The sequence below is a fragment of the Electrophorus electricus genome, chromosome 24, assembly GCF_013358815.1.
Source record: "Electrophorus electricus isolate fEleEle1 chromosome 24, fEleEle1.pri, whole genome shotgun sequence".
In the NCBI taxonomy this organism is placed as follows: domain Eukaryota; kingdom Metazoa; phylum Chordata; class Actinopteri; order Gymnotiformes; family Gymnotidae; genus Electrophorus; species Electrophorus electricus.
In genome coordinates, this window is record NC_049558.1 from 673,760 (window position 1) to 697,855 (window position 24,096).

At 43.8% G+C, this 24,096-nt stretch overlaps 3 protein-coding genes across 8 annotated transcripts; 1 reads left to right on the forward strand and 2 right to left on the reverse strand.

Moving 5' to 3' along the window:
• The first annotated feature begins 264 nt into the window (after nt 1-264).
• si:ch211-225h24.2 (testis development-related protein) lies at nt 265-8,428 on the forward strand. 2 transcript variants are annotated; one of them, XM_027031590.2, is made up of 4 exons: nt 265-680; nt 3,934-3,981; nt 5,483-5,598; nt 6,387-8,428. In XM_027031590.2, the coding sequence occupies exons 1-4, from the start codon at nt 594-596 to the stop codon at nt 6,793-6,795; spliced, it is 660 nt and encodes a 219-aa protein (XP_026887391.2). In that variant the 5' UTR covers nt 265-593; the 3' UTR covers nt 6,796-8,428. The 2 variants fall into 2 exon arrangements, with proteins under 2 accessions (XP_026887391.2, XP_026887392.2); XM_027031591.2 differs by lacking the exons at nt 265-680; nt 3,934-3,981 and adding an exon at nt 5,163-5,329.
• Nucleotides 8,429-9,234: 806 nt separating this feature from the next.
• On the reverse strand, nt 9,235-15,426 carry fbxo25 (F-box protein 25). 3 transcript variants are annotated; one of them, XM_027031594.2, is made up of 11 exons: nt 15,165-15,426; nt 14,644-14,774; nt 13,633-13,736; nt 13,127-13,176; nt 12,925-13,017; nt 12,715-12,808; nt 12,387-12,571; nt 11,953-12,135; nt 10,839-10,982; nt 10,561-10,587; nt 9,235-10,204 (listed from the first exon to the last, which is right to left on the reverse strand). In XM_027031594.2, the coding sequence occupies exons 2-11, from the start codon at nt 14,769-14,771 to the stop codon at nt 10,115-10,117; spliced, it is 1,098 nt and encodes a 365-aa protein (XP_026887395.2). In that variant the 5' UTR covers nt 14,772-14,774; nt 15,165-15,426; the 3' UTR covers nt 9,235-10,114. The 3 variants fall into 3 exon arrangements, with proteins under 3 accessions (XP_026887395.2, XP_026887397.2, XP_026887398.2); XM_027031596.2 differs by lacking the exon at nt 10,561-10,587 and having other exon boundaries at nt 15,165-15,423; XM_027031597.2 differs by lacking the exons at nt 10,561-10,587; nt 10,839-10,982 and having other exon boundaries at nt 15,165-15,418.
• A 752-nt stretch (nt 15,427-16,178) lies between these two features.
• On the reverse strand, nt 16,179-18,774 carry fam110c (family with sequence similarity 110 member C). Of its 3 annotated transcripts, none has more exons than XM_035522671.1 (3): nt 17,831-18,774; nt 17,120-17,215; nt 16,179-16,718 (listed from the first exon to the last, which is right to left on the reverse strand). In XM_035522671.1, the coding sequence occupies exons 1-2, from the start codon at nt 18,657-18,659 to the stop codon at nt 17,196-17,198; spliced, it is 849 nt and encodes a 282-aa protein (XP_035378564.1). In that variant the 5' UTR covers nt 18,660-18,774; the 3' UTR covers nt 16,179-16,718; nt 17,120-17,195. The 3 variants fall into 3 exon arrangements, with proteins under 3 accessions (XP_035378564.1, XP_026887394.2, XP_026887393.2); XM_027031593.2 differs by having other exon boundaries at nt 17,120-17,219; XM_027031592.2 differs by lacking the exon at nt 16,179-16,718 and having other exon boundaries at nt 16,725-17,215.
• Between the last annotated feature and the right edge of the window lie 5,322 nt (nt 18,775-24,096).

Here is a 24,096-nt window from a genome sequence, read left to right on the forward strand (position 1 = left end):
ACTGTCGGTTTTCTGTTCGAAATCTAACTAGCAGACACAGGAAAATAACTTGGTGTACAAACCATTCATCTGAATTTACAAACACAGTCGGTTACTTTGTTTTTCTCATAAATAATAAAAAACTAATGGTCTTACAGTTCTAGCCGCGATAACATCATGAATAAACGAGTCTCACTGTCCAGGTGGGAGGGTCTGCGGAGACTGTAACCCTCCCCCGGCACCATGACAACCGAAAAACGGGACTGGCCTGTGGGCAGGAATACGATCAGAGGTCCGAGGGAGGAGCGGGGGGTGCCGGTGCCTCCGCCAGCTCAGAGCACGCGCAGCAGCGGACCAGGGCAGCACGCTGAACTCAGGAGCGCTCCCGAAACACGGCGCGAGATCACAGCTGCGCTTTGTTCGGGTCCAGTGATCTCGCTCGAGCTCGCGTTTAACTGGTGCCTCCCGCGAGCTCCCCCCGAGGTCGATTTGCTTACCTCCCACGAGCTGTGGACTCGGACTGGAAATTGTGTGCCTTAGGACGGACACGTTTTACTGCGTGGAGCGTTCGAGCCTTGCGGCGCAGGCGTCCAGGATATACCCGCTGCACGAGCATGTTTAAGAAAAGCAAGAGCAAAGTTTTGGTGGATGAAGCGTCAGAGGAGGACGACGTGTGCTGGCATCAGGAGCACGCGAACAAGGTGAGGTCGGGATATCCGTTGGTGCACAGCAGCGGTGCAACAGGCACGGCGCCGGAGGCACGTCAAGGGTAGAGGTGTGGGGACTGGACTGCTACTGTATGACAGCTGACGTATATTAACTGTGCGGTGCGTCTAACTGTTACGTTTCCGCTCAAAAACATGTGAAACATTATTGTCTGTAAAAACAACACCACGCTCCAGTTAAGATAGAATTGATTCACGTACCAAAGAGAGTTTTAGTAGATTATTATAGAAAACATATTGGCTATTTGTTTGGGCCTACTATTCGACTTGGAAAAGTTATTAAAAAGTTGGAAGGTTAGACATGGCAAAGAAACCTCAAGTATGATTCAACGTTACTTCTGAGCAGTTTGGTACACAGACGAGCGGCCACTACTGCTGACCTACTGCGAACTGAGAGGTAAGGGACAGTTTTAAAGGTGCAGTCAGTTATATTTCACCTTTTGCATATCGACAACTTATTCGCTCACTACTGGTCACGTGAGTGACAACGTACTTGTCTGGCTCGTCACGGAAAGGAAAACGCTCCACACAAGTCTTAACATCACCACTACTGAACTGCTCTATGTGGAAGCTAATGTCTTCCAGTTTTCTCATTTTCATGACATGCTTAAAATGTTACATATATGCGTGTCTGCGGCTATGAGTGTGGGTAAGTGTAATGGCAGAGAGGTACTTGACTAACAACAGTAAATGTGTCTTTTAGAACAGCAAGCGTTGAAACCCTGAACTAACTATAAAAAAACATAAACACTTGATAAACACTGAGTGCAAAGTTTGGTACTAGATATGAGCCATTTCCCATATTTGTGTTTCAACACTGCTCTGTCTGCAGTCAGAGAGGAAGAGCGAAGCACCCACGGTATCACTGTTGGGGGCGGCTCGGTCCAGAGGAAGGGGTCGTGCTCTTCCTCTCCACGTGCTTGCAGGCTCGGCGTGTGCCGCAGTGCGGGCAGCGTAGGGCTCCGAGCTGCCGTGCTGGGGCCTCAGCGTGCTCCTCCCCGCAGGCACGGCTCTGTAAACACGCGCCAACTCAGACCGAGAACGCAGCTGCCAGACCGAGGGCAGCCTGCAACTCCCACATCCACCACCCCAATAAAGAGGCTTCCCGTCTCCAAGGCGACCTCAAGGTCGGTTGCCAGGCGTTAGCTGTTCAATCTCCTAACCAACCAAGAAAAACATTTTCTGTATTTATTTTCCACAGTGACGGAAGCAACCAGTGAAAGGTACTTCCTGTTCCTCAGCCATGATAAGGTGGCTCTGTCCATTTTGCCCAAATGGAGGCAGCATGATGAACAAACTGTGGAAATGCCTCTCAGTGTAACTTTCATTCAATGGTTCTTAGTCCCAGCAATGTAAAGGGAAACCACCGAACTGCCCAGTGAATGAGGTCCCTCTAACTGGTATTCAGAATGACTGCTTTATCTCTCATAAAATTAAACCCATAAAACTGATCTTGGATCAGTAACTGCACAACTTTCATAAGGACTCCAGCTTTATTTAGCTTGGTTGGTTAATGTACTTTGATGATTCACTCAGTTCTGCGTTGGTGTGTCAATAGAAGTCTGTCGAACAGGAAAGTGTACACCTCCATGCTCAGCCTTCTTCTCTGTGCTTTACCCCGAACACTACTGCAGTCTCATATTGTATTTCACGGAGGGGGGAGGGGGTCTCGAAGGATACAATGTTCACACTGTTTTCTCTACCTGAATGTGAAAAGTCAGGATCCTATCATTATATTTGTTGGTCATTATAAAACATGTCTGCACGATTATGACCACTTTCCTATACAATAATATTTTTCACATGCGTCCCCTTTTACACACTTACAATTTTGTATTTAATGCATACAGCTACTACAGAAATTTTAATATGAAGCACCATTTATTATAATATTATAATAAGTACTGAATATAGCAAATGTTATTCTTGTCGGATTTATACTGACTTTCTGAAAATGAGCTTGCATAATGGTGGAAGTGGAATGGGTTTCCCTTCAGTACAAAATCATTTAGCTGCGTAGGCTTCGCATGCCCCGTGTACTTACCCCGTCAACCCCAGAACTGGAGAGAACCCTCGTCAGAATCTCAGAATTGGGAGCAGCGAGCCAGAGGCCTTCATTTCCAGATACAGCTGGAGGGACCCTTCCCTTGCAGACGCACCGTTACAGCCAGAGACATTTTATATTATATTATGCCATGAACAACCATCTCTTTAAACCCACACAGGTGGTCAGTAGGTAAACAGTAATATAAGCAGTGTTATTCTGCGATGTAGCTTTGTTGATATTATGGGCACTTTCATGACAAACCAAGAAAACAGAGAAGACTGAGAACAGGGCTGAAGGGCGGGGCAAAGGGCGGGGCGCTAATGCCCCCTTCCCCCTTTTTCATGGTCACACGGGGGAAACTCCCCACTGTGTTCTCACCCTGTCACCATGGTGATAAAGCATATCAGAGTTCAGAGGGCAAGTGAGTTGAAATATTTCCCATATCTCTTTCTCCTCCCCAAAAGTGAAAAAATTAACCTTCAAAAGATACAGAGCAGGATCGGGAGGTTTTTATTTTCTCTTAGGAAAATGGGAAATAACAGTAGTATGTAAACATTTGGAGAGTTAGGAAGGAAATATACATTCACTCACTCACTCACTCACTCGCTCTCTTCCTCTCTCACTCACTCACTTGCTCACTCACTCAATCACTCATTTATGCTCGCTCTCTCACTCACTCTTTTCCAAATGCCTCGATGTGAAGCAGACACTGTGGAGGTGTAGGTGGTTGATCTGAGACCAGTCTGTCTGGCCTGGACTGGTACCATTTCTGACTGGAAGGACCTTTAAGGCTCTCACAGCACAAGGATCAGAAAGGAAATAGAAGCAGCACATCAGTGTGACCTTTACTGGTCCTGTAATGCACGCGGTCAACGGTCACTTGATATGGTTCATCACCTGCTTGCTAGCTTATGGGTCATTTTTAAGAGTCCTATTGTAATAGTTTCTTATGTAGATGAGACAGTAAAAGAATGGGGTCTGTTAGCTCTGGCACTTCTGAAATAACTTCATGAAGTCAGAATCTAAGTGATCTGTGGGTGTTGATAGCCCCTCCCTAACTCCACACGTCTTTGTTTATGTTACACATCTAAAAATATTTCTGCCTGCTACCGGGAGTGTGTGTGTGTGTGTGTGTGTGTGTGTGTGTTCTTATTGAGTTTTTCACTGGCTTCTGCGTTTCAGGATAAAGAATCTGAGCGAACAGAGGAAGTACTAAGCCCCTCAACAAAGGTAAACACACACACACAGTTTAGTACTCTTACATCCTGTAGGTTACAATGGTTGAATGTTCAGTCTCAAAAGCATGGGCACAATGAGTCCCACAAGTGCTTATTTTGCCATATTTTGCTCCTCCTTTACCACAGAAGGAGCAATGAAGAACAGTTACATTAATCATAGTCTCATAAGTGCTGCCCCATTATACACTCCTCTTGTATGTTCCTCTGAAATGTCAAACTGGAGCTGAAGTGCAGAGCTCAGCGTTCAGCTCACCCAGGTATTTCTGCATCCAGGTCCACGTGATCAGATTAACGGTGCTCACTTTTGGGGGTGGCTGGCCTGTTATTTGTTTGCGAGAGAGAGGATTGTGTAACTGTCTGTGTCTGCTTTCACTCCCATGGGTTCATGCGTACTTGTATCTGTGTGTCCAGCACATCCTGTAGGAACGTGAAGACGGCCATTCTTTCATATTCTGAACCAAAGCAAAATAGCTCTGGGTAACTGTAACAGTTCTGCGATGTGACACTTAATCCGGTTTCTCACAGAATACATCCAGTTCTGTTTAATTACTCTTCAACCAGTCAGGAGTAACTCTATATGCCTCAGCCTGGAGATATGTGTGAACAGCCACATTCTGCGTTCTATTCTCAGTAAGGAAAGAAAACAGGAAGAAGGTGAATAAGTTGTGAAGGTATGTGACTGTATATGGGGTTACAGGAAAGTGTCAGTTCTGTCTGCTCAAATCTTGCTATAAATATTCTCTCTTAATGTCAGTGCTGCTATTGTGGAATGTTGTTTTGAGTGTGCATGTATATGAGTGGTGGTATTCTCTTACTGTACTGGAGCACTGGGGAAGGACAGAGCAGTCATTAGATTGTAATGGAACAAAGAGTGACTAATGAAACTAGTACCTGCTATGACCATTTCAGAACTGTGTGTGTGTGTGTGTGTGTGTGTGTGTGAGAGAGAGAGAGAGAGAGAAAATATCAGGAAAGTCATAAGCAAAGTGTGCTGAAGTTTTCTGTCTCCCATAAGCTGTTTTAAAGCCTGCCTGGTATTTCAAAGCCAGAGCTCCTTATAGACTTAATCAGGAGGGCGTCTGAAGGAATGTACTTACCAGCTAAGTGTTACCGCACACACACACACAGTGACAGACAGTAGTCTTACTTTCATTTAGACCTTGATTCTTCCAGGCCAGTAGGTACTGTTACTGTGATCATCAGCATATGGTTTCGCGGTCACTCCCGTTGGAGCTGCGCTGGGTAGTCCATCCATCACGAACCACATGCCCTTCCACGTCATCCCCTGTCTGAAGTCTATGCTAATGGAAATTATAGTAATCACAAAGGTGTTATCGTGGGTATGTACCGTGTATATCTATGCATTACAGGCACAGGCTGTTCAAGCTTTTGTCTGAATACCATTAGTAGTGCAGAAATGTGCCATTCTTAAGTTATTGCATACAGCTCCACTGACACAGTGCAGCTGATTGTGTCACTGACTTTTCCCACAGGACTCCAAGAGTAAGAAGGTCAAATCTAAGCGTGATAGAGGAGACAAGAAGCTGTTCCCTTCACAGGACGACGAGGACTTTCTGCTGACAGGAGTCACCCTTTCAAACCGAAAAGGGTATGCAGCTAATTCACCAAAGACAAATGTTATTTAATATCAGAATTAGTACAAATGTTTCAGCATGGTACGGTTTATGAGATTTTCAACACAGTGATGCTCAGAAATTAGAAGGATCAGTTATAGCTGAAGCTGCAGTTAGCGGTTCAAAGGTTAGTGGTTCAAAGGTTACAAGCCACAGCACTCACAGGCATTTCCCATAATCCTTAGCCTCAGATTAAAAGATCACTTAGTTTATCCTTTAGAAGTGCTGGAAAATTAACAGAGGACGAAACTGGTGGCTACATCTTGGCAGAACACGTTTACAGTTCAAGAGTAATTATAATACATAGAACCATTATGTAGTGGAATGGGATGGATGGTGCCAGAAGTACCTAAACACATCGCTCCCTCACACACACTACCGTGTTCACATGGAAACCTGTTGCCTGGATAAAGGGTCAGGTTAGAGGTCATATACAGCTATGGAACTACGTCAGCAGAGACCTACCACTCTTAAGCATGCACGAGTTTATTCTTGGGTGATTTTTCTAGTTTCAGATTAACCTTACACATGTAACTCATTTTGCCTCTGGGTTACATAATTACACATTTTAAGTACCCATCAAAATGAATTAGTATTGCATTCAAATGCTTTTCTTTGTGGCTTGTCAAGTGAGCCAGATCTCTGCAAGATTTCCACTGTAAGAGACCGTTGTTCTCAAAATGCATAATTGTTCATCTATTATACGTCTTTTAATTCATTCTCTCTCTCTCTCTCTCTCTCTCTCTCTCTCTCTCTCTCTCAGGGCTGCTAAGAAGAGCTGGGAGGAGGAGAAGAGCCGTCCACACTCGGAGAAGAACCGTGTCCACTGCCTATGGGACAGCATCACCATGACGATGCGGCAGATCACTCCCAATCAGAAGATTGACAAGATGGAGGGCTGGGAGCCGCCTCAGCTGAGCGAGGGGGAGGGAAAGAAGGGGGACTCCTCGCCACTCTCCACCCCGCTGTCTCTGTCCCTGCCAGGGCCACTGAGTTTGCCGTCATGGACGGGGCTGGGTCCGGACGAAGACTCTTCTCGCTATTCCAGTTTGGCTGAACCTCAGGCGGCAGGACCCGCCCAGTGGGCGGCCCGAGCTCGTGACAAACTGGCTGCTGTGCGGCGCCGCAGCCCTGGGAGCCAATCAGAGAATGCATGGGAGGGGCTTAAATGAGAAATCCAACTTCTTTTGAAACCTTCGATGGAGAATGATGAAGCTATGGAACTATAATGCTTGTATATTCACCGCTCAGATCTGAACGGATCACATGCAGGAGAGGGCAGCAAGGGAGGAGAAACAAGAGGGTGACCTTCTGAGGCTGCTTGATGACTCTTTTTTTGAATACCATGGACCTTCGTCCTTGGAGAGCCATCTCTTGTGGCGTTTTAAAACAGATATATTTGAGGTTGTCTTGCTGTTCTTTTGTTAAAATAAATTATCTAAGCTTCATCGTTTTCCCTTGAAGGACACACTGAGCAACTTGGCTGTGTCGGCTGCCTCTTTGAAGAGGGCACGTGACTGTGACCCTGAAATGCTTGTTGATGTTGTAATTCACAGGCTGTTTTGTACTCCTCCAGAATGAGTGTGAGATGAATCACTTTGGTATTTAAGTATATTCTTTACTTCCAATCAGCCACTGTTTAATCTTCCCATAAATCAGCTTGAATGCCTGTTCCTGCCTAAGGGCTGTCTGCACTTCACACAGCCACAGATAGGGGGTAACATTAGACTACTGTGCCTTATAACTGTAACACAGAAAAAGAAATTAGAATATTACTGATTATATAAATATTAATGTGAGCGCATCAGAACCTAAATCATTTAAAAAATGCCTTATACCACCAAACTGTGAACACCCCTGTACTAATGCTCGTTACTGAATTAACAATCACAGATAAACAGTAATCCTGTTTTCAAACTCAAATCCACATGAAACATAGCCACCAGTATAGTTTTGGGTGTAGTGTCTCTCCTCAGGCGTTAGGGAAAGCTAATATGAGGTAGGACATTTCCCTCTTTGGGCTCAAATGCCTGAAATTAATGAATGTACAATTTTGTATTGCACGTTTTGCCTATCTAGTGCTTGCCACTGCCTATGAGCCTTAAAAAAATTGGGGGGGGGGGGTGCTAAAATGTACCACAGATGCAGGTTTTCCTGCACTGTCTAACAATCACACTGAATCAGTTAAGGTTAAAGCCCTGATAGCACAATACTCAACAGGGTTTTACAGGACTTGTTTAGAACTTGTTTAGTAGTTGATTTTCTGATCAGATACTGCTTTTCCTGCTGGTAACAAGCATTTGGTAATGCTAAAGTGCAGAGAGGACTGACACCAGGCCTGGCAGATTTGCTGACATCCTGAAGACACCAGAAGGTTGCCATGGTGAAAGCAGAATGTTAGATGAATTAATTTCATGGCTAAAATGGTGCCTCTATATTTAAGATGTATCGTAAGAACATATTTAAAATTGTGCGGATGTATTTTAAAGGTTGTATGCACTTGTAGGTGGTCACTTGCTTTGCCAAACCTTGACCATCAGCAAAAAAAGAGAAAAAAAAAAAAAGACAATGACTCTTCCATGTTGACTCGGACTGATATTAATAGATGTGCGTATACTAGTGTGTAATGTCAAAGGTTCTTTAGTAGTATTCTCCTGAAAGATCTGATTAATTAACTTGAGTGAATAAAGGTATTTAGTCATTTTTACTGTCTTTGGTTTGATGGGAAATGCTATAATGTTGATGGTTTCACCATCAGGTTGTTCACCTTCTGACTCCAAATAAAACATCTTCTGCATATCCAAAGCCCTCTGCCTTGGCCACTTTGCTTTGAGTGATGGTTTGAGTCGATGAGATCCTTGGGTCAGCTCTCTTCTGAGAACTGCAGAAGCTTCAGTTCCAGCAGATCTTACAGATCAGACAGCAAAAACTCCAGCCACTTAAAAGAATAAACAGGGTTACATGGTTTAGCCTGTAGTTAGCCAGAATTCAGCCAAGATGAAGGGAATGAAGCTAGAATCAGTAGTGTGAGCATCCCTGTCCTATTCTAGTGCGAGACTTACACCAGCACTGATGTCACGGTTTACTATGAATAATGGTGTAAACAAGGTTTTAGCTGATGTGCTTGTAAGTAGGCTGATATTACCCTACTCAGGTGACATACAAAAATAATCCTGTGAAGGGTGGGGCCTAGAGATCAGAATGACAACTCTTCTAATATCTGTTTGAAGTGAACACATCAGAGTACACCTTCCCTGCTGGGCTTGTGTAAAAGTGCAAGGTCAAGGTCACTGGATCAGACTACTGCAGGTTCCAAACCTCCTCAGGACTGACAGCATCTTTAAAGATGATTGGTGTACTAAAACACACCTGTATCATAAAGTCATGCCCCCTCCCCTTACAATACATGTTATAACAAGCAGCATGAATTTTAAAAATAAGGTTAAACACTCTGCCACCACAATTTGGTACTAGACACCTCATTCACTGGAGGAAAGGCCTGATAATTAAGAGATGAAAGAGTCAGGTGGTTCATACACTCCTGTAACGCACACTGCAGTGATATGGAGCTTTCTGTCTTTGTCTAATGCAAGATGAGATTTACAAAGAGCTCAGTTTCCCCACCAAAGGTTTAATCATTATAGGTTTCCATTTCTCTACCAAATCGCTTATTAGTACCATCAAGGTCCAAATTTCTTATGGGACAAGCTTATACATTACACGCAATTTTGTAGAATAATAAAGGAATATTACAAAGTCAAGAGAAAGGATATAAAATACATTTTTTCATAAATAGTAATGCTTACATCTTTTTTTGCCTTTGCAACTGATTTCAGAAAAGAGTATCTTAAAAATTTGCCATCTTTGCAATGCAAATGTCCATTTAGTGTCAACACATCACATACACGTATGGCACGAGGAAATAACAAGGACAGTCCAACATAAACGCTAAAGCACAATTATTTCCACATGCATTCAGTTAATATGAAAGTGAAAACAGAAGGGGCAAAGTGTTGCACTCTCTCCCAAAGGCCTTCAGCCTGGACCCCCCCCCCCCCAGCATGCAGCAAAGTCTTTCGAGTCTCTGCCTCCCACTGTCGAAATGTACACCCCTCCCTCCCACAGACTGGTGCTGAATATCATGGAGAGACCAGAACTCCAAAAAGAATAGGAGGACAGATGAGAAAAAACATTAAACACCATGAGATCTTTCTAATAAGCCCTTAAAGTTTGAATGGTGGTGTTGGGTACGCGACATAGATGTGAGATAAGGGCAGGGTCGGCGTTTTGGCACACAGCACCCGTCAGATAGCCCAGCTACAGCTAACCGACGAGAGGAGAAGAAAATGGTCTGGGGGAGAGAGGAATTAGAAACAGAACAACAGTCAGGAATGGTGTTGTAGCAGGTTTTCAGAGTCACTGGGGAGTTGCATGAGTGAAAAATCCAGAGCCTTGTAGATGCTTGTGAAGCTTGGAGAACGTTCCAGAGCCTCAGAACTTGAAGAGGTCTATGAAGCGCTGGGGGGAGACGGGAGTGAGGCAGCTGTCAGGGTCGTTGGCTGTGCAGGGGTGTCCTGAGTCCTGCGTGACACATTAAGATGAACAGTGAGCGAGAGCAGGTATGTGGTCTCAATAAAGGAGAACTAGAGTGAGACAGTAAACGACAGGTGATCTGAGATTGAAGAAGGATCAATTAGGAGCCAAAGGTTGAGAATGTGATGGCAATCAGGATTCATTCCCAGAATAAAGAACAGAGGGTGAGGTTGAGTTGAAGTGCATTCAAAAGAAAATAACTATTAGAGAACAGGGAGTGAGAAAGCCACTGAAGAACAACCTGACCAGGACAGAAGGATGCAGAGTGATTGGACACTGACAGAATGATCAGAGGAAGAGGAAAGGAAACAACAGGAACAGGATGGCTAAAGACTCTTGTGTACCTTAAAGAACAAAGCCAGGTGTCTGTCCTGTAGGAAGGGAGGGGCCAGGGGCCGGGGCCGGTAAGGAAAGCAGAAGCAGAGCAGAAAGGGTGAAAGTCATAGTTCAAAGGAGGACACTGAGGTGAATTACACTGGACAGTCCTGAAGTGAATATGACCTGAGACTGCCTGGACCAAACACAAGGAGGTTCTGCTTAATTACTCTGTATGAGGGTCTTTCTGATATGTACTTGTCTCAACGTCTACCATATCGGATGCTCCGGCCCTGGGGGCGTTTACCTTCCAGAACAGGATGCTGCAGTGTTTACAGAAGTGGAGCGTGTCACCATACTGCTCCTTCTTTGGATAGTGCTTCTGCAGCGTGAAGAACATCAGCTTCCAGTCCACGTGGCCCTTCTCCGACAGAACTAGATGTCTGCAGAACTGCACAAATAACGGAGCCCCCAGTAGTAGCACTGTGGACAAGCCAGGCCGTCTCGCTAAACTTGTTACGGCACAGGTTTCCGAAACAGTTGTGACACCCCGGAAACCCCCCGACACTCCTCCCCACAAGGCCATTCCAGGTTTATGCGCTGCCCCAGCTCCCTGCACCTGGCCAAGTAATCAAGAACCCTGTAGCTAAATGAATGCCCTGATCAGCGTACAAAGAATTGAAACACAACAAAACCTTGAATGGCTGAGGGCAACGGAGCGCGACTGAGACTCCTTTGCCTTATTCTTTTGGCCCAGTCAGCGTTACAGAGGCTGCAGTGGACAAAGCGTCTATGCTGCTCTCTTGTGGATTTAAGAAGAATAACACCAAACTGTGTTGTGTCTTGGAACACGCAGCAATTTTCAGTAAACCCTGCTGTTAGGAGAGCTACACAAGGACGTTCATATACAGTGTAAAAAGCTGCTGAAGTCATTAATCTCCCAAAAACTACCCACGTCATGCTTTTAATGGCCTCTCCAGGGACAGCTGTGCTTAACTATGACCTCTCCAGGGATTTTTTTCTCTCTCCCTCCCTCCCTCCAATTCTGTCACTATAGTGCAGATCTGGCACAGAACTGTAGCGGCCGTTCAACTTGATAGCATCACTCAGCTCAGTTCAGTCAGTATAGAACAGTAACCAAAACTGTAGTGAAGTACACAGAGGTTCCAGAGAAACACGACATCTTCATCAGTTGTGCAAGCAAAGTTGAAGTTTTAAACTTTAATTAAAAGCATCTATTGTTTTAACTTGAAACCTTGTGTACTTCATTGCGATTTTGAATATCTCTACATCTTTTACTTCATTACACTGCAATTACTCCTGTGAATCTTATATAAATATATAAAACATAACAAATGAAACAAATCTTCTTCAGATTTATAAAACATGACAAATTATACAAATGTCTCCACTTGTCTCACCTGTTTCTCAGCAAAGTGAAACTGACACAGCTTCTTCCACAGCTGCCGGTCCTCACTGAGCATATGCAGAGTGGGTGTGGCCTGTCCCAAGTTGATGATGTCACAAGCATCACTAAACTTGTACAGAATGTTGTTCTGCATGTGTAGAGGAAGGTCGCTCAGGGTCATGCCATTGCAGATTTGCTGGAAATGGAAATAGTGTTCTCCCCATTAAAATAATGTTTCAAGTACTCAACTCAAATGCTAAAAGATTTCTGGTAATTTCATCAAGTCAACAAGGAGCTAATCTAATATCTAATATATACACACACACACACACACACACACACACACACACACACACACACACACACACACACACACACACACACACACACACACAGGCAGTCACACATGCACCCATGCTCCTATAGACACACAGCCACGCACAGTACCTTGGGGATCTGTAAATTGTTGAGCTGTTGTTGCCAACTGAGGATGGTTTCCAGGCGACTGACCCAGATGTTGATGTTGCCGACGAGCACGGACTTGCCGACCTCACGGATGAGAATGCAGAGCATGGAGCTGAGGTCCTGTAGCAAGGCTTTGATCACCCGTGGGTTCTGATGATCCTCCAGGACTAAGCAAAGGCGGGGGGGGGTTACTCACATTCCGCACACTATATTCTACACTACTAATGTATGATATTTGATATTCCTTCAAATATGCATTTCACAGCAGCACCAAGGCCGGGATCAGTACTATAACCATGCAGAACCTCACCCTTTCTCACAATCTTCTCCAGCACGTTGAAATAGTTTTTCTGTGCAGCTCCGCTCAAAGACGTCAGCTGAGACTTTGCAATTAGGTGCAGGAGCTGGTGAGAGACATGAAGGGAGAGGGAAGCTAGAGCACACAGGGAGACGTAGATAAACTGAACTCTCCACTTTGAGAGAATAAAAGTTTTGTTTTAAACAAAGCACAATATCTTACTTTGACCACATAGTTGAACCTGCGCACATCCTGGATGGCACTGGAAAAGTCCAGCCTGTTAAAGGCCTCACCCAGTGTACAGTAGCCATGTCTCTGCCAACACACACATATGCACAGAATCAAATGCATTTGACATGTTCATGCATGTTATTAAGATCTAATAAAGTCGGGTGGCATCTGGTGCTCAGAAATGATTGCTCACCTCTCTCGTGCTCTCTTTCTGAACATAGATCCATCTCTCCCTGTACAAAACTAAAGACAAATTTTCATATTGTGATCCACTTGCTTAACACCTCAGCTGTGATATGACTTGAATTTGACAAAGCACAAGCGATTTCTGGCTTTTGTAATCCCGACTGTTACATATAGGTCATGAAAAATAAGGCTGACAATGCACTGATACTGATGAGAGAATGGCCCACTCCTCAGGCCAGAACATGTACATAATATTGGGACATTATTGTTTTTAGACTGTTTAGTCATAAATTAAATACCTTCTTTAGTCAGCAAACAAACGGCTTCAGTTGTCATCAAGTAATACAAAGTCAGTATGACTGCATGCTTTTGCAGAATTTCAGGAGTTTTACCATAAATAGTAATGCTTATTCTATAGCAATATACACTTACCAGATCGTGTTTCACATCGGGCTCTTGGTTTTGTCATTTAGATGTAGATGTGCAGTTCGAGTGAGATGTACTTATACTTACACTGTGATTTTGTGTTGTTGTTGACGTAGTCCTTTCTTCTTTTTTTGGCTGATACCTCACATACATCCGCTACATGCAGGTTCTCTTTGTTTTCATTGACCAGCCTATAGCGCACAATGTAAAAATATCATGGATGAAGAGAAATAAATGGAACCTGTTAAGTGAGGTCTTCAAGCTGACTGTGAATGCCACTCATGTAAACTTCCAATGTGACTATATTTCTATATTAAACCTGCTTGAGACACTTTTGCATCAGAGGTGCTGAAAATAGGAATCCTTTGATCTTCTATTCCTTTCCTTTTTATCTACTATCTGAAGAGTCTGATGAAGTGTGTAACTGAAAAAGGTGTGTGTGGCAGTTTGTTTGTGCAATAGGAAAGGGTACCCTTTTAAAAAGATCAACAACAGTTTAGCTCTTGTTATAGATATGGCTGATATACCAAAGTAAAACCCACATAGAAGGAAGTGTACTTCACACGGCAGAATAGTAAGAAGGGGTGTTCTGTATCTGTGTAAGCTTGTGTATCATTGACCCTGTGGGGTTGTGATGAAATGCCTTGTGATCGTGCTGCAAACAGACTGTATATACAACCTGTGGTTGTACATGTATGTATGTATGTATGTATGTATGTATGTATAAGAACAAATCGTACTCACTTCCTTTGTGTGCATGTGTCTGTGTGTACTCTGCCATGTGGCCCAGAACACAATCATACACTTGTTTCCACGACACAATGGCCAGCCATAATTATAGGGTGTAAATTTCAATTCATCCTCAGTTTGATTACAATCTACACAAAGCCAATTTCCCTCACACACTTCCTTCTTTCTTTAACTGCATCTTATAAGCCGTATCGATCTCAAAAGCCAAACTGTTGTGTTTATTTTTTGAGGAAGAATCAGTCTTTGTATTTATTTATTATTTCTATAAACTTATTTCTATAATTTGTCCTCCAGACGACTAGCAGCACGAAAACCATCGGCGCAAAAAAGTAAAAGTAGGATACTTACTCATCTAAGTCCAGTTCTTTATTGTTATCCCGCAAGTCATGACCGAAAAATTCGAAGGGTTTCCATCCGTCTTCGGTCTTGACCCAGCTCCATCCAGGAGACCTCCAGTCTTGGCCCAAGAACGGCATGTCCTGCACGCAACACAACGGACACCGCCGTCTTATGACCTGCATGGACATACCTAGCCTGCATGCCACCTACCTTTGATACGGTAAGCTATAATACAACCCAAGTTATGACAAAACAAGCCAAGGCAGCAAAATCTGTTGCCAGGTGGAGGAAATGCCTTATTTGCTTATCAAGACAATCTATTTCCAGCTCGCTAGGTTGGCATTAGCTAACCCAGCTAACGCTACATCTCTGTCCAGCTTGGTTTAACCGTTAGCTCGGTTAGCTATCTAGTCACATTGCTATATAACGACTTAGAAGCGAATACAGTTTAACGCTCTACAACTGGGAATTTGTTTTTACAATAACAATGGATTAGGCTTCACGAATTTCGCATGACAAACTTTACTCACCGCGATTCCTTTGTTGTGTGGTGAGACCGTTCTGCTTGTCTTGGATATTGAAGGAAGTAAACAGTCAGTGGAAAGCCTCTGTACGCTTCGTGATTGGCGGTTGTGTTTGTTTTTATTTTGTTGCTACCCGGAATTCCCTTGCTGATTGGCTCTTGAATGTGTCGATCATTGGCCGTTTTCACTCAGTGTTTTCTTGAAACGGCTTCCTGCACGTGACGAGGACTCCGCACATGTTCCAGTGTTTTGATTTTTCCATGTGGAAGGGAATTAAGACATCCCTGGAGTGATCGGAGAAATTACGTCTTGGCGGATATAATAATTATATTAGACTAAAAAATAAAGCGTTATAGTCACCGACTGTGCTTCTGCATTTCGAAGCAAGAGTAGCCCGGTGCTGGTTGTCATATTTTTTTATTTTGCCTTTCTTAATTCCAGAAACAAAAATGTTTCTATAATAGTGTAATGAAAGACTATGATGTCCTGACCAAAGACACTGAAGCATTAAGTTATGTCTTTCATATAATGAGATATGTTTTTGAATATAGTTATGTTATACATTTGTTGCAACCAGCTCCATTGCAGGGTTGGCCAATCATTACATTATTGTTACTAGTTAAACCAGATTAGTTTGGCATTTTATAGGGAGTCTTACTGCATTTTCAATTATTGTGATTATTTATTTTTTAAATGTCGACTTATGTGTTATAATTGCGGATATTTTTATTGCAGTTGATATGTAGTCAAAGTCCAAAAAAGCATTGGTTGGATAATCACTGTTATATTAGATTTAACATAAATGATTATATAAAATAGTATAACAGATTTAACTAAATTAACTGTTCACTAATTAAAGAGTGATGAATGGAAAAACTCAATAAATAAGAATTGAGATCAAGTTTGTAAGTTCATAAAGAAACTATAATATTTACATTGCAGTATCAATTATTTGATTTAGATTTGCACCATAAATATGTAGGACTTGAACAGACATGGAAATTACATGGTGAGGTCAATTGCTATTACCACAAGACAGAGTAAATGGCAGTAACCGTCAAACCCCAGAAGGTATGTTACTTCTCACTCTTTTTTGTGACCAAGTTGATTGCAGGACACAATGATTTTCCTCTTATTTATGACAGAAAATATTTAAAGGCTTTTTAAGGGTCATATCCAGCATTTTTCATTTATTTTTTTTCCCTTTGACATCCACTAGCAACATTTGTGTGTATTTATATTTTAAAAAACACATAATTAATTTTTACAAAATAATTTTCCAGCCTCTAATTATCCCTTAGAATTAAACATGTTTGTTTTTGCACCTGTAAGGTGGATGTGAGATAAATGAGCTCTGGATTGTACCTCATTTGAAAAGCACTCAGAGCTGATACACGCATGAGAACTTCAATGTAAGTTCAATGTAAGTTTACAGGGCTAAAAAACAAACAAGCAGTGATCTCAAAACAGGCTGCTTTTGCAGCTTGCATACCATATGCGGACTGTATGAGCCAAGGGAGTGAGCCTCCTTCCGTGGCCTCCCTATGGTCAGATGACACTCTTTTTGAAAGGCAAAAAAACATAAATGGAAGAGTTTTAGTTCCTGTTTCCACAAATGATTCCTAAAGACAGGTATGTACATGCAGGACTGAGCATGTGCTTTGACAAAGATCAATACCTAATGTTCTTCTGTTCCTCATTCTTTATATTTGTCTACTTTTAAATGATGTACTAAAACAAATATAATGTGCATATAATAAATCTACAACCCATGCTAGTACACAGTTTAATGACTGAGTATTTAAGATGTTTTGTAACACAGGCTGAAGGCAGCCACTCTACTCAGGACTCAAACCCAGGTCTGACAGGAGGTAAATGTGAGCTCTGACCACCAGAGCAAAGAGCAGTCAGAGCTCCCATTTAACCTTCCTAAGTGACAGTCTCCGCCACACCGTCCTCACCTTCAGAGAGTGACAGTCACAATGCCTTCACCTCCAGGGAGTGGCCCCTGTGTGTCCATATGTCCCTCTGCACACATCAGGGGTCCTCACTCTGGGCTGTCTGGCAAAGCAGCCAGAGCACACATTTAACTTTCCTAAGTGACAGTCTCTGTCACATATTTATTACATAAACTTTTATTTATTCCTTATCATTTTCAGTGAAGAGGAACTCCAGCAGCAAATTTTCTAGCAACTCTGCATTCAATAATGCGGTCCAAAAATGTGTCATGTAGCACTGCCAGTTTTACATAGCCAATGTGACCCTTGTACCCTCTACATTCTGCTAGGTGAGAATACTTAGACCTCCCTGTCGCTCCTCCTCAGTATTACGCAATATAAAAGCAAACACTGTTCATGGTCGTATTTGTTACCCAACACACACACACACACACACACACACACACACACTCACCCACCAACAGACAAATATAAACTACTGTCTGGCAGGTGCAAATTTAAGACGCATTCTATGAATAACAGTATTATAAAGAACAGTATTATAAAGAATCAAAGGGACATGTTTAGGCTTGACAGGTTAAGAAGCAGGTATGACGGGGTTTCTTCATGAGCAGAACTAATCCAGATCTCGCAGTGCTTTCCCTGCCTCAGTGGCATTTCTGCAGCTGTACAACCATTTAATTACGCGCGCGTTACGTTCTATGACGGACGAACCTTGGCGAGTTTTCTCTCGCGCTTCTTCCGTCCGCAGCCTGTCGCTGTCACCGCTAGATCGCGTGAATCCGTCCTCCGATGTCGACACGCTAACACTCCGAATCTTGGAGCAAAGTTCTTCCGAGTACAAAGAAAAGTTGTCCTTGCCCATGCAATCGATGACGTCCTCCGCGAGTCCACAGTACTTGAAAAAGGCGTCGAAGTCGGCGAAGTTTTTGGAGTAGCGCGAACTAATGTCAGAGTGCGAGCGCGTCACCCCTCTCGGGCTCGCGCGCTTCATTTCAGTCGCGTTTCTCCGTCTCCTTGGAGTAACTTGGCGCGCGCGTAGCTGGTGGTCCTGGTGATGGCCTTCCCCGCCCGTGCACGGCGTTGGCTGCGGCGCTGTCTCAGGCAGAGCTGCGCTGTCTTCGGTGGCCTTCTGCCCTGAGGCGGCTTCCCTGCAGCATGCCTGGGGCAGTGGCTTGTCTTTCAGGGAGTTCAGAAAGATTTTTTTGTTTAGATTCCTTCTGTTTTTCGCCCCTGACGACTCTCTTACACACCTTTGTCGGTACAATAGAAGTGAGTCGGGTCGTTTCTTGGAGCCGTTTCGCTTCACATTTTCTTCCTTCACAGCACTGATGCCCGATTCAGCAGTCGCCTGTTCAGTCCCCGCGCCAGAACCGACCGACTCGTGAGTTGGATTGAGCACGTGCTGACTTTTGACGTATTGGGGTTTAGTGGCCGCTAGTCTCGTCACTGCGCTCACGCGCCCCTTGGCCTCACTTTCCAGCTCCATCTGTTTCCTCAGGTACTCGGGACCCTTCTCAAGGATGCGCGATGTCCCCAACATTTCCTTGGTACTTCTGTAAAATGTTTACAGGTGTCGCACGCCGTAGACTACAAACAACAAAAATACAAAACTATGGAAGCACCACCAAGATCGGAAAACGAGAGACGGGAGCGCGCCAAAGCTCGAGCGTTTGTAGTGGGAGGGGTAGTCCTGTTGCGACACGTCGCATTGCGCGCGCTTACCTGGTCGCTTCCGTGGCATTCCATTACTCCTACAGGGCGCGCGTTCTTATGAATGAACTAACAGGGCATTTGATGTTGACACGAAGCATGGCGATGGACGCTCAGTGATTTCAGCTAAACATTAAGCAGCTCAGCCTACATTAAAGAGTTGTTTTGTACTGCCATTTACGTCAAATTTAAATAAAAAAGGAATTAAATATTAATATACACAAACGTACGACTACACAGGCATCATTTATTGACATATATGTCAATAAATTGTGAAAATATGTATGTTAAATAAGTATTCTAATCGAAATATATATGTAATAATAATTATTATCATTTAATTAAACAAAGTAGTTGCTTTTAGTTTAATTCCTGCAGTTTTTATTATAAAAATGCTTAAAAATACTTTTTTAATTTCATTACGGACATTTTCCGAGGTGGACATTTCCAAATTGCCTTTTACTTGGTTTTATTTATTTATTTATTGTCATTTCATATTTAGTCCACAATGTTTCATGATGGCTTCCTTACATGTCAATCAAGACTAATGGGACCAAGCTCTTTACCTGTTTGTTAAAACATGATAAAGTAGTGAGAAATAGTGGAATTTGATCATGAGTGGCTTGTATTTAACAGAAATAAATGATACTGAGCTATTGGAAGATGAGTAGATTATGCAAAAAGATATGACTGTGATGGTCAGAAAGCTCATATCTTGTCCATGTGTAGAGAGGAGGCTTTTCTGCACAGACCTTATTAGCCATATATATTCCCCTCGTTCCCCTTTCCTGAAATCCCAAGGCATCATTTTCAGTCCCTCTTAGTCTAAGTAGTTTTAAGCAGTTTATAAGTTTACTGTCATAAATTGAGCATTTATTGTAATTAAATACATTTTACATCAGTATTTTGTTGATATACCTGCTAAGAGGATATTTGAGACAGTAACTTTGTAACTAACTATTTAGGTGGGGCAATCAGGACCAATCAAAGATGACAAAGTTAAAATGTCTAATATATACTATGTATCTAAGTGTCTAGTAGCTAGTGTATATACTATGTATCTAAGTGTCTAGTAGCTAGTGTATATACTATGTATCTAAGTGTCTAGTAGCTAGTGTATATACTATGTATCTAAGTGTCTTATACTATGTATCTAAGTGTCTAGTAGCTAGTGTATATACTATGTATCTAAGTGTCTAGTAGCTAGTGTATATACTATGTATCTAAGTGTCTAGTAGCTAGTGTATATACTATGTATCTAAGTGTCTAGTAGCTAGTGTATATACTATGTATCTAAGTGTCTAGTAGCTAGTGTATATACTATGTATCTAAGTGTCTAGTAGCTAGTGTATATACTATGTATCTAAGTGTCTAGTAGCTAGTGTATATACTATGTATCTAAGTGTCTAGTAGCTAGTGTATATACTATGTATCTAAGTGTCTAGTAGCTAGTGTATATACTATGTATCTAAGTGTCTAGTAGCTAGTAGCTAAGTATTAAGTGTCTTTAACACAGATGACAATACCAGCAATGAAGATATAGCAGTACATAACAAGTAAGCCAGAATCACTGGGCCAGTAGATGGCAGTAAGCTAGTATATATATTGTGTGTGTGTGTGTGTGTGTGTGTGTGTGTGTGTGTGTGTGTGTGTGTGTGCGTGAGTGCATGCGCGTGTGCATGTGAGTGTGTGTGTGTATTCATTTCTTTGTGCATGTGTATGCATATATGTATGAGAAAGAGAGAGAGAGACCATGCTTGTTGCATGTGTGTGTTTTCTAATGTAGGGTTAAACCTTTGTTTACGTGGATTCTTTTTATGACGCAAAACTTAATTGCCTGGTCCCGCTAAGTACCACAGACGTATTTGAAGATAAGTATCTTCCTCTAACCTGTTCTTTTATTGTCTGAAGTGATTCCCTCCCACAAACAGCACTAATCCCCAAAAGCTGTGGAAGATTTGACTATCAATTCATTCAAATGTGCCCTGTTATTGTGGTGCTCATATTCATCACAAAGGATGAGTCAGGCTGAGAAGTGTGTGCTCGGTGTGTTATAGCAGTGAGATACGGTGTCTGTAGTTAGAAGTGTGTGCTCGGTGTGTTATAGCAGTGGGTTAGGGTGTCTGTGGCTGAGATGTGTGTGCTCGGCGTGTTGGAGCAGTGAGTTAGGGTGTCTGTGGCTGAGATGTGTGTGCTCGGCGTGTTATAGCAGTGAGTTAGGGTGTCTGTGGTTAGATGTGTGTGCTCGGCGTGTTGGAGCAGTGAGTTAGGGTGTCTGTGGTTAGATGTGTGTGCTCGGCGTGTTGGAGCAGTGAGTTAGGGTGTCTGTGGCTGAGATGTGTGTGCTCGGCGTGTGGGAGCAGTGAGTTAGGGTGTCTGTGGCTGAGATGTGTGTGCTCGGCGTGTTGGAGCAGTGAGTTAGGGTGTCTGTGGCTGAGATGTGTGTGCTCGGCGTGTTATAGCAGTGAGTTAGGGTGTCTGTGGTTAGATGTGTGTGCTCGGCGTGTTATAGCAGTGAGTTAGGGTGTCTGTGGCTGAGATGTGTGTGCTCGGTGTGTTGGAGCAGTGAGTTAGGGTGTCTGTGGTTAGAAGTATGTGCTCGGTGTGTTATAGCAGTGAGTTAGAGTGTCTGTGGTTAGATGTGTGTGCTCGGCATGTTGGAGCAGTGAGTTAGGGTGTCTGTGGTTAGATGTGTGTGCTCGGCGTGTTGGAGCAGTGAGTTAGGGTGTCTGTGGTTAGATGTGTGTGCTCGGCATGTTATAGCAGTGAGTTAGGGTGTCTGTGGTTAGATGTGTGTGCTCGGCGTGTTGGAGCAGTGAGTTAGGGTGTCTGTGGTTAGATGTATGTGCTCGGTGTGTTATAGCAGTGAGTTAGAGTGTCTGTGGTTAGATGTGTGTGCTCGGTGTGTTATAGCAGTGAGTTAGGGTGTCTGTGGTTAGATGTGTGTGCTCGGCGTGTTGGAGCAGTGAGTTAGGGTGTCTGTGGTTAGATGTGTGTGCTCGGCATGTTATAGCAGTGAGTTAGGGTGTCTGTGGTTAGATGTGTGTGCTCGGCGTGTTGGAGCAGTGAGTTAGGGTGTCTGTGGTTAGATGTATGTGCTCGGCGTGTTGGAGCAGTGAGTTAGGGTGTCTGTGGTTAGATGTATGTGCTCGGCGTGTTGGAGCAGTGAGTTAGGGTGTCTGTGGTTAGATGTATGTGCTCGGCGTGTTATAGCAGTGAGTTAGGGTGTCTGTGGTTAGATGTGTGTGCTCAGCGTGTTGGAGCAGTGAGTTAGGGTGTCTGTGGTTAGATGTGTGTGCTCAGCATGTTGGAGCAGTGAGTTTAGGGTGTCTGTGGTTAGATGTGTGTGCTCAGCGTGTTGGAGCAGTGAGTTAGGGTGTCTGTGGTTAGATGTGTGTGCTCAGCGTGTTGGAGCAGTGAGTTAGGGTGTCTGTGGTTAGATGTATGTGCTCGGCGTGTTATAGCAGTGAGTTAGGGTGTCTGTGGTTAGATGTGTGTGCTCAGCGTGTTGGAGCAGTGAGTTAGGGTGTCTGTGGTTAGATGTATGTGCTCGGCGTGTTATAGCAGTGAGTTAGGGTGTCTGTGGTTAGATGTGTGTGCTCAGCGTGTTGGAGCAGTGAGTTAGGGTGTCTGTGGTTAGATGTATGTGCTCGGCGTGTTGGAGCAGTGAGTTAGGGTGTCTGTGGTTAGATGTGTGTGCTCAGCGTGTTGGAGCAGTGAGTTAGGGTGTCTGTGGTTAGATGTGTGTGCTCAGCGTGTTGGAGCAGTGAGTTAGGGTGTCTGTGGTTAGATGTGTGTGCTCGGCGTGTTGGAGCAGTGAGTTTAGGGTGTCTGTGGTTAGATGTGTGTGCTCGGCGTGTTATAGCAGTGAGTTAGGGTGTCTGTGGTTAGATGTGTGTGCTCAGCGTGTTGGAGCAGTGAGTTAGGGTGTCTGTGGTTAGATGTGTGTGCTCAGCGTGTTGGAGCAGTGAGTTAGGGTGTCTGTGGTTAGATGTGTGTGCTCAGCGTGTTGGAGCAGTGAGTTAGGGTGTCTGTGGTTAGATGTGTGTGCTCGGCGTGTTGGAGCTGTGAGTTTAGGGTGTCTGTGGTTAGATGTGTGTGCTCGGCGTGTTATAGCAGTGAGTTAGGGTGTCTGTGGTTAGATGTATGTGCTCGGCGTGTTGGAGCAGTGAGTTTAGGGTGTCTGTGGTTAGATGTGTGTGCTCGGCGTGTTATAGCAGTGAGTTAGGGTGTCTGTGGTTAGATGTGTGTGCTCAGCGTGTTGGAGCAGTGAATTTAGGGTGTCTGTGGTTAGATGTGTGTGCTCAGCGTGTTGGAGCAGTGAGTTAGGGTGTCTGTGGTTAGATGTGTGTGCTCAGCGTGTTGGAGCAGTGAGTTAGGGTGTCTGTGGTCAGATGTGTGTGCTCGGCGTGTTGGAGCAGTGAGTTAGGGTGTCTGTGGTTAGATGTATGTGCTCGGCGTGTTATAGCAGTGAGTTTAGGGTGTCTGTGGTTAGATGTGTGTGCTCAGCGTGTTGGAGCAGTGAGTTAGGGTGTCTGTGGTTAGATGTGTGTGCTCAGCGTGTTGGAGCAGTGAGTTAGGGTGTCTGTGGTTAGATGTATGTGCTCGGCGTGTTATAGCAGTGAGTTTAGGGTGTCTGTGGTTAGATGTATGTGCTCGGCGTGTTATAGCAGTGAGTTAGGGTGTCTGTGGTTAGATGTATGTGCTCGGCGTGTTATAGCAGTGAGTTAGGGTGTCTGTGGTTAGATGTATGTGCTCGGCGTGTTATAGCAGTGAGTTAGGGTGTCTGTGGTTAGATGTATGTGCTCGGCGTGTTATAGCAGTGAGTTAGGGTGTCTGTGGTTAGATGTATGTGCTCGGCGTGTTATAGCAGTGAGTTAGGGTGTCTGTGGTTAGATGTGTGTGCTCGGCGTGTTATAGCAGTGAGTTAGGGTGTCTGTGGTTAGATGTATGTGCTCGGCGTGTTATAGCAGTGAGTTAGGGTGTCTGTGGTTAGATGTATGTGCTCGGCGTGTTATAGCAGTGAGTTAGGGTGTCTGTGGTTAGATGTATGTGCTCGGCGTGTTATAGCAGTGAGTTAGGGTGTCTGTGGTTAGATGTATGTGCTCGGCGTGTTATAGCAGTGAGTTAGGGTGTCTGTGGTTAGATGTATGTGCTCGGCGTGTTATAGCAGTGAGTTAGGGTGTCTGTGGTTAGATGTATGTGCTCGGCGTGTTATAGCAGTGAGTTAGGGTGTCTGTGGTTAGATGTATGTGCTCGGCGTGTTA